Source organism: Dendropsophus ebraccatus, chromosome 1, assembly GCF_027789765.1.
Source record: "Dendropsophus ebraccatus isolate aDenEbr1 chromosome 1, aDenEbr1.pat, whole genome shotgun sequence".
Taxonomy (NCBI): domain Eukaryota; kingdom Metazoa; phylum Chordata; class Amphibia; order Anura; family Hylidae; genus Dendropsophus; species Dendropsophus ebraccatus.
The window spans coordinates 9,174,336-9,183,765 of record NC_091454.1 but is presented as its reverse complement, the minus strand read 5'-3'; the positions used below and the strand labels follow the sequence as shown (position 1 = coordinate 9,183,765).

The 9,430-nt window shown below is 43.4% G+C and overlaps 1 protein-coding gene across 1 annotated transcript; it reads left to right on the top strand.

Annotated features, from left to right (window-relative positions):
* The first annotated feature begins 3,660 nt into the window (after positions 1 to 3,660).
* LOC138772796 (estradiol 17 beta-dehydrogenase 5-like) lies at positions 3,661 to 8,713 on the top strand. Its single transcript, XM_069953522.1, has 9 exons — positions 3,661 to 3,747; positions 4,911 to 5,072; positions 5,279 to 5,395; positions 6,373 to 6,450; positions 7,006 to 7,123; positions 7,243 to 7,351; positions 7,598 to 7,763; positions 8,364 to 8,446; positions 8,610 to 8,713. The coding sequence occupies exons 1-9, from the start codon at positions 3,661 to 3,663 to the stop codon at positions 8,650 to 8,652; spliced, it is 963 nt and encodes a 320-aa protein (XP_069809623.1). The 3' UTR covers positions 8,653 to 8,713.
* The last annotated feature ends 717 nt before the right edge of the window (positions 8,714 to 9,430 follow it).

Here is a 9,430-nt window from a genome sequence, read left to right as displayed (position 1 = left end):
ACTGGACTGTTTGTTACATTTGGGCCCTGGGAATCATCCTTTATTATCAGTGCAAGGAATGTTTTGTTCTAACTTTTTCACACTTTATACCACCTTGACTGCGCAGTACAGGAAGCAGTTGACCATCTATGGATTTGACCTATGAGAGTGTGACATGTATGTGTCTTGTGTTAAGACCCCTCCTGTGTTAAATGTTTACATTTCTTATGACTACACTACGCATGAGTAGTACCTCCCCATATTCTGACTATAAAATGTGATTACCATAATAAAAATTAGCCATTATTATCCAGGCTTATAATCCTGATACAATGTCTTATCTGTGTCTGTGATTTATAAGTGACGAGTTGGTAATACTGCAGGTTACAGCTTTACTAAGCCATCAATTGGGAACCATCCATCCTGGGAGGACCTGGCTCCATAGAGTCAGATCAACATCAAAGTGTAACCTTAACAAAGGACAGCCAACTGACAGGCTGACGGCCGAGCGTAACATTAACACTGTAGACTCGCTAATCTCTACCTGTATCTGAACATAACATATTTTACTGGTAATCAATGCAGAAAGACAGGTTCACTCATTTTTTCATTTGGATTTCTTTAGTATTTGTTGAAAAAAGCAGCCATGTTGGTCATGTTTTATAGAAAAGTACTGGGGAGATTTTTTTGTATTCATATAGTAAGACTCTCTGTGCAGCCAATGAGAGATCAGCTTATTTATATTATTAAGCTCTGGCAAAATGAAAGCTGAACTGTGATTGGTTGCTATGGGAGTTGTGATTGGTCACTGTGGGCAGCACAGAATCTTCCTATAAGTGCAATAAATCTCTCCTATTGTCGGTCTCCTTAAAGCATCCCCCTCCTCCCCTCACATAGACGGGCTGCTCCACCTATCAGACGCCGCTCCCTGTAATGTCACCCGTCTCTGGGATATTGTTCATCTAGTTTCTGCTCCTCCCTAATATAGTTATAGTACTGGATAATACACATAATACAGCATGAAGGGGCTCGGAGAAGGTGGCGGAGAAGGTGTATAAGTGTCTGATGGGGTCACACAGCTCATAAAAGGACAGCCGCCCGGCCTCATAATCCAGACAGATCCTGACTCTATCACTGGAGATCCGGTGAGGTAACTGGGTCTCCTTACTGTCATGCATTACTAAATACTGATTTTTGTCCCTCTTCCACATACCCCAGGACTTATTATTATCTCCAATACATAACTGATCTCCCCTCCTGTCTATACTGGGATAACACATCCCCACCCTCCACAGTCCTGATCTACTGATCTCCACATCCCAGTAATGTCGCCCCGAGGAGAAGCTGTTCCTGCTCATCACCTGAGGAACCTGGAATCTCTCTGCTGTTTCTGGACGATTCTTCTTCTCTCTTGTCCAGGTTGCAGTTCTTCGCCCGTCTGATATAAGGAGATTATTATGAGCGGTGGTTACATCCAGTAATATGTCTGCAGGACCCTCCCCATAGATCCCTACATTTCTCTCACTTGTTATGTTTTCCAAAGCACTTGCCATCCCGGAAACCCTACTCCTGACTGTTACACCATCGCCCCCATATTGTGCACCTGACACAGGTGACGCTTGTGTGTGACTGGGACGAGATGGGACACTGAGGGGTTGTTGCGTCATTGGTTTTGTGGGTGAAATGGTTTGTAGATGTGTCAATATATCAGAGATACCTGCATGTAACACCCCTGTAATCACATCCACATCTACATCATGTGTCTTATCATGTCCCTCTGTGTCCCCATCACCTCCCCCCTCCTCAGCATCATACAAGTCACCTATGTCTGGTTCCTGTAAGACAGTCAGTGGATCCACCATGTTACACAGCTCCTTAATGTGTCTCATCTTCCTGGACAGCTCCTCCTTCTCTATTTCTAGCTTCTGGATGACATCAGACAGTGACAGTGACAGCTGCTCCTCCTGCCTGGAGATCTCGCTCAGGACCCTCTTCTCCAGGTTGTCAATCCGACTCCTGATGTCTATAAACAGGGCAGTGACTCTCTCGGCTTCTCCAGCTGCTTTTTCTTGAACTATTCTCATGCACTCATTCACACTCTGGACTCTTTCCTCAGTCTTCTCTCTTTTTGTCATCAGTCTCAGGAGAAAAAGTCTCAGTTTCATCTTCTTTTTCTCAGAGGCCTCCTCCAGCTTCTCCACCCGGTGTCCCCGATGTTCTCCAACCATACCACAGGACGCACAGATACAGATGGCCTCCTTAGTGCAATAGTACTTTAAAGGTTCCTCATGAATGGAGCATTTCCTACTCTTCATGGAGGTGTCGGGCACAGTTAGGACACGTTCTCCTTCCTGATGTCTCTGGGTAGAGAGAATCTGTACTACATTTTGTAGAGCTACATTCCTCTTCAATACAGGACGATCTTGAAACTCTTCTCTACATTCAGGACAGGAATAAACTCTAGAATCATCCTGATAGTCCAGATGCTGATCCATACAGTCCCGACAGAAATTGTGTCCACATCTCAGGGTTACAGGATCCGTATAAATGTTCCGGCAGATGGAGCAGATCAGGTTGTCTCTCAGAGCAGCAGACGCCATGGCTGACACCAGATAAATGGAGAGAAACTCAATGTGACCTACAGTAAATCACTGGCAGTAGGGTGTGGTCCAGCATATTGCTCTTTATCGTAGACCATTTGGTCTTTGGTCTTCTTCTGAGCTAAACATTAACAAACATGAACAGGGATATTTGTACCATTTCTTCTTACTTTGTAAGCATCCGTTTCATAGAAATCACAGCTTTCCATTGGAAAAATCATGTTCTCCCAAATGGAAATTGCAGATAGAAAGTCCTTGTCATTCTTCTCTGTAGTCTAATTGCTTTACGTAATCTCTGCACCTGGCCCAAACCTTAAGGTGCCCATACACTTTAGACATTTGACAGTCATACCAGCTGCTAAAGGTGTAACTACAGTCTTAGCTGTGACTGGGCCCATAAATTAGGGGGGGGGGGCCAGATGCCCCTATATAGTGTCCCAGAACCCCATTTCAGTGCTGCTGATGTGTAGGGCACCATCACAGTTTATTCATTATCTTAGGGTTATTCTGTGTTTGTGTATGCTGATTCACTTTATTTCTACGTATTTCACTGCTTCTAGTCAATGACTAGACCATGGTAGAACTTACATACATATGTAGTGTTCCGGTACGGGTGGTCCACTAAGTCTTATGTCATCCATGTAAAGGTAACTCTGTCAGGTGTCACACAAGGGGATGATGGCTGCTTTTAGCACTTTCACCAATTGGTATCTCCCTCTCCCCTATCTCTCTGTAACAGATAAAGGTTGAGGGTTAACTATGTATTTCTCTGTTTACTGTTCTGACCAATTACAGGTGCAGGTAGCACACACACCAGCTACCTATTACACTTCCTCACTCTCATCTTTAAAGAGGTAGTTAGTTCCTGGTGGATTTGCTGTTGGAGAGAGACTAAGGCCCCGCTCCCACAAGAACTTCAGCGGCTCCGAGCGGCCTCAGGTGTGTGAAGATGGCAGAACACCAAGAACATGTGACAGCGTGTAAACAGGGATGGGAGATTGGCTGGTGTAAAGATGAATGACCGGCCTACCGTATCCCAGGCTGGATATATAGAGGTATAAGTCATACACATAGGCGCACTATGGCACTGACACCAGACTCCCGTGTAAGGCTAAATGATGGGCATACGATGCCAGTGCTAGGATTGGGCACCTATACTCCAGATGAGGTGAGTGTGTCCTATACACTGACTACATAGACATACTTGCTTTATACTGTTGTGGGGGCACTCTGTCTGGTACAGTCTATAGGGGCCATCCCCGACTCAGGGGCAGACACTGTGGAGAATATATGTCCAGGTCCATATATAGTTCCCCTTAACCTTTCACCAGTATTTAGAACGTGCTATTATCTTTATCTATAGCTGATGATAAAGTCATATAAACATAACAGTATACAAGGAAATGTAATTCTATTCTGGACTCCTAAATAGCAAACACTGAGGTGTTTGTAATGGTTCAAAGTACTTTTCCATACGGAATAAAAAACCTCTACAGTGCCCTACAAAAAGAAAAGTACAATAAGGGGCCAAAATAACAGTGTCCTATAGTGGCCTAATACCATTTCCATAGTGTTACTGTACCTAAATAACGCCATACACCCAGATAAATGATTATAATGCCCTGTATGCATGTAGTACCTCTCCTCTAGCTAGTATCCCCCCAGTAAGTAGTAGCGCCTGTAGCTAGTACCTCTTCTCTAGGCAGTATCCCCCCCTTGTAGGTAGTAGCCTTCCCCCAAGTAGGCAGTATGCCCCTGTAGTTAGTATTCCTCCTCTAGATATCATTCTCCTTCAGGTAGTCCCCCCTGTATCTAGTAACTCTCCTCTAGGTAGCATCCCTCCTGTAGGTAGTAGCCCCTTTACTTAGCCCCCCTCCCCCCAAGTAGGCAGTATCTCCCCGTATTTAGTATTCCTCCGGTATCCCCCTGCAGCTAGGGCCCTCTGTAGTTAGTATTCCCTGTGGAGGTAGATAACCCCCTGTAGTTAGTATCCCTCCTCTAGATATCATCCCCCCCTGCAGGTAGGCCAGGTCTACATAATACTGTTATACTGTACAATTCATATATGGTCCTAAGTCTTGGGTACCAGGATAGTCGCGGCACCTTTTTCAGCAGAGGGGTCTTGTATGCCCTGTATGACCACAAACGTCCTACGCCACTGACCATATGTGTTAGAAAGTTCTTCTAGACACAGATGTAGCATCTCGAGTATCAATCATCTCCATTGACAATAGTAAGCCACTCATTTGGCAAAATACCTCCATAGGGTCCATTTTTCATTGACCCATAATGACAATGCATTTGCCCCTTTTTTATTTTTATTTTTTGAAGGATCAAAAGCGTAAAGCAGAGGATAGTGTGAAATTGGCCCTTGATGTTGGATACCGCCTCTTTGACGACGCATCCTTCCACGACAACGAGGTCGCAATCGGACGAGCGATCAGGGCAAAGATTGCCGATGTAAAGAGGGAAGACGTCTTCTATACCAGCAAGGTGACAATATGTCTGTGTACTATCACATTGCTAGAGTAATCCATGGCAAAGGGTTGGGTGATACTCCTCAAGATTACTGTATATCTGAAGAAATCCATAGATCTATAGAGTCCAGGGAAATGGACCGAATACAGAACTATACCTTATTCATTCTAGAATATATCAACAAAACTAAATAATGGTCCTACAATATGGGACTTTTTCAGGTGTGGCTGACTGACCAGAGTCCAGAGCGGGTCCGTCCTTCCCTGGAGAAATCCCTAAGAGATCTACAATTGGACTATGTTGACCTGTTGCTGATCCACAACCCTATGGAACTCAAGGTCGGCCTGCCTAAGATAACGATAAGATGGACCCATCAGCAAAAAAAAAAAAAATAGGGGTGTAATAGGCGTGGATTCTGGACACTGTTTTTATTTAAAAAGTCCTTTCGAGCACTAAGATATAAGTCTTTTTATTATTATGCAAATAAGTTTCAAGTGCCCAGGAGGTGTTGACCAGCATGGCAATAGCCCAGCTAATTTAAGCTTATGTCCTCTTTATCTAGAGGCTGTAACTCCAAGAGGGGAGGTGTGTGCAACTGGGTTGGTGGACATGATAAAGGAAATATGGGTTGCATTTACCTGGGAACGCCCCCTTGGCACTTGAGGGTAATTTGCATAATAACAAAAAGGCTATCTCGTACTGTAAAAAATGTTGAAATAAAAAAGGTATGCCCAGAATCCTGATTATTAGCTCCACCTAGACAAGAACCTACGTACACCCCTGTTTTCTTGCTGACAGACCTACTTTGAGTCTTAAAGGCTTTAACTGAGTAGGCATAAGTATATATAGCTCGCTGCAAGTGTATAGAAGAAGCTATGCTTACCTCTCCATGCTTCCTCAGTGTCCTGCCACTGAATGGTTTTGTGACTCTCATCCCTACTTCCGCGATGGATTCATCAGGGGTGTTTGGCCTGTCTCAGCCTTTGATTGGCTTAGCGAGCTGTCAACCCCGAGAAATGTCCATCTTGGAAGTAGAGACAGGATCATTCAGCAAGAGAGCGGGAGACCCGTAGCAGGACACCGGGGGAGCGTGGAGAGGTAAGCATAGCTTCTTCATTATTTTCTATACACTTGCAACAATCTATATACTTTTGCCTACCCAGAAAACCACTTTAACCCCCTATTGCTTGACACAATCACACCTCATCTCTTAGTCAGACACGTTTTTTTCTATGCTATTTTCTTCTTGTTTCTGACATTCAGCCGTATGATTTTTCTATACTAAGTATTTTATTTTTTTCTAACCTGTAAAAAGCCCGGGGAGGATCGTTTTCCCACAGCTGAAAATGGAAAATTGATTTATCACAACACCGACCTCTGGGACATATGGAAGGTACGATTCTGGTTCAGAATTTCAGTTAACATATTTCTTTAAAATACTCAGGGTTAAAAAATGCAGTTAACGATTAACGAGCGAACGAGAAATCGTTGATCGCTTTATAAGGGCCCTATTCCACCGGACGATTATCGTTCAGATTATCGTTAAATCGTTCGAATCTAAACAATAATCGTTCGGTTGAAATGCAGTTAACGATTAACGACCGAACGAGAAATCGTTGATTGCTTTATAAGACCTGGACCTATTTTTATCGTTGCTCGTTCGCAAAACGTTCGCAACTCGTTCGCATTGAATAAGACATCGTTCGGTCGTTCGCAATAGATACGAACGCAATAGCGAATAAATAACGAAGAATAAACTATCGTAATTACGATCATAAGTAACGATTATTGTTCCATGGAAATGAATGAACGTTTTCAGGTCTTTCGCAATAGCGGTCGTTTGAGATCGTTAATCGTTAACGATTGTGCAAACGATAATCGTCCGGTGGAATAGGGCCCTAAGAAGGTCCATGTTCTTCTTGCAGCTCAGTTTTGACTAAACACTCAGATTCCAACCGATCAAAACTTTTCAAATGTTGTTCAAGGTTTATCAAATAACATGGTCAGTTTAAAGGGGTTGTCTGGGGAGAAAATGATGGCTGAAGCCTTATGTTCCCCAATGCTCTGTGAATCCACATCTGGGAAGTAGGGGGTCATTTAATCCCAGCTGAAGACATAGGAAATTGATGCTCCATCCTTGCTCCACCATTTTTCTTAAACAACCGGCTTCCTTTCTTTTGCTTAGGTGAATGTCACATCTACCTCAATCAGAGTAAAATGCTGGAGTTCTGCAGGTCACATGACATCGCTTTGGTGGCATATGCTGTTTTGGGATCCAGTCGAGATGTCAGATGGTAAAAGAAAGTGATATACCATATAAGAAGAAAGGATATGTACCGCTTAGACCTGCTTGTACAGGGGGGCTAGTATAAAGCCAGTATAGATCCATATTACTGCCCCACGGGCCCATATGGTGAGGGGTATGCTATAAAGGACACGTACCACCTTCCTGTAATATGATTATATACATAAGACCTTACAACTATCTACGTTATCTGTACCATGCAGAGATGTCATCCATTATCCAATATTCTCCCTAGGATAGAACCGAATAGTCCCTATGTTCTTCAAGATCCAGTCTTGATTGAAATTGCTACTAAATACGGACGAACCCCCGCTCAGGTGGCAATAAGGCATCTTCTACAAAGAGGCATTGTGGTGCTTGCAAAAAGCTTCACAGCAAGTAGGATCCAGGACAACTTCCAGGTAAAAGAATTTTCGTATATATTTTGGGGAAAAAAATTCTCCTCAATGTATTTTGGTGACAACTGTTAAAAAAGTTCCTGAAGCTTTAATCCTCATCTAGATGGACCAGTGTGATAGGTGCGAAAAGCCATGTACCCTGGTGGCTTGTCCCCATGAGCAGGAGGCGCCTCCTGGCAGACACAACCAATGACTTATCTCTCACTGCCATAGTCCAGCCTAGCTTTCCTATTCTTGTGTAGTATTTCCAGACTGTGGACTCCTTAGTTGTGCTGCTCATCCTGACCTGTGTGCCCATCTCTGACCACACTTGTGTACTGTCTGGCCAAGATCTCTTACGCTACCTAAACCTGTCCCTCCCCAACTGGAGTCTCTGGTCTGTTGGGATATCCACCACTTACACCAGGACCACTCCCTGGGGTAGCAACCTGGTAGCCATCTGCAATGTAAGTACAGATCCCTGTACAGAGGTTAACAGTTGAGGACCAGATAAGCATCTTGGACAATGCCCTCAATAGTGGCCCAAAGCCTAACAGTTTGGGCCCCACCCGTTGCCTGTTATATACTCCTTTAACTTTTTTCTTGTTTGTTCTTAAACTTTAGGTTTTTGGCTTTCAGCTAAGTGATGAAGATATGGAGGCTCTGAATCTACTGGACAGAAATATGCGCTATATAACTGGACTAGTGTGAGTGTTTATCATTTATACTTTAGGCCTGTCATCACATGGCTCTGTAGATGGAAAAGTAAAATAAATTCAGGCTTTTAGAGGCGTAAAAGAGAAGACAAGCCCAAAATGAAAATTGGCTGCATCCTTAAGGGGTTAAACACTTTTTGTCTGGTTTCCGTAGGTGGCCGGACCATCCAAAAAATCCATTCCTTGATGAATATTAATATGGTAATCTCATTCAAAGATGCAAGTTCTGTGCTGGAAACGCCTATTTGTATCTTCTACCTATCCAGTCCCAAGCAAGACTCCACCAATGAAAACCTTACGTGGACATCTACTGGTGATAATGACACTATAGGACTTCTACAGCAAAGGTTCAACGGTGACCTTCACAATCCAGATGTTCTTCAAATATGGTGGGATACAGGACAAACTGAGGACAATCCCTTTACATTGCACCATCTATGAGATCAACTGGACATCTAGTAGAGCCATTTGGTTCATGGTCACCTAAGAGCAACAGTCGGACCAAAAAATGACCAGCACTGACTACAAATAGTGCCATCTGCCCGATAGTGATCGCTCTGCATCGAGCTTTAAGATACCTTGTGTGATGATTCATTCATTGTTTAAAGCATTATCCTATGTTCTTGAAACTTATAGATAGGGACTTTCCTCTATTCGAGACCTCTTGGTTTTCCGATGTGCCAACAAGGCTTCAAGATTATTATTAGAGAGTAATGTAGAGGTTAGAGATGATCGAACATTGGAAATTCTCAGGTTTGTTCGAACTCGAACCATTGGCTTTCCATTCAATTTTAATGGAAAACCGATGGTTCGAGTCCGAACGAACCTGAAAATTCCCGATGTTCGATCATCTCTAGTAGAGGTTCTTGTGTATGCCTTGTACTTACCTGTTCTGGCTGATTTGGTAACCATACTAATTTGTATTTCCCCATTGAATTGATTTTCTAATGCTGCCCACATTACCCATCAAGCCTT

What these genes read in the sequence shown, in the direction of transcription:
- LOC138772796 (XM_069953522.1), top strand. Translation starts at nt 3,661, where the DNA reads ATGGCACTGACACCAGACTCCCGTGTAAGGCTAAATGATGGGCATACG. An exon ending in ACCTCTGGGACATATGGAAG is followed by an intron (nt 6,451 to 7,005) that starts GTACGATTCTGG and finishes CTAAACACTCAG; the next exon opens with ATTCCAACCGATCAAAACTT. An exon ending in CGCTATATAACTGGACTAGT is followed by an intron (nt 8,447 to 8,609) that starts GTGAGTGTTTAT and finishes TGGTTTCCGTAG; the next exon opens with GTGGCCGGACCATCCAAAAA.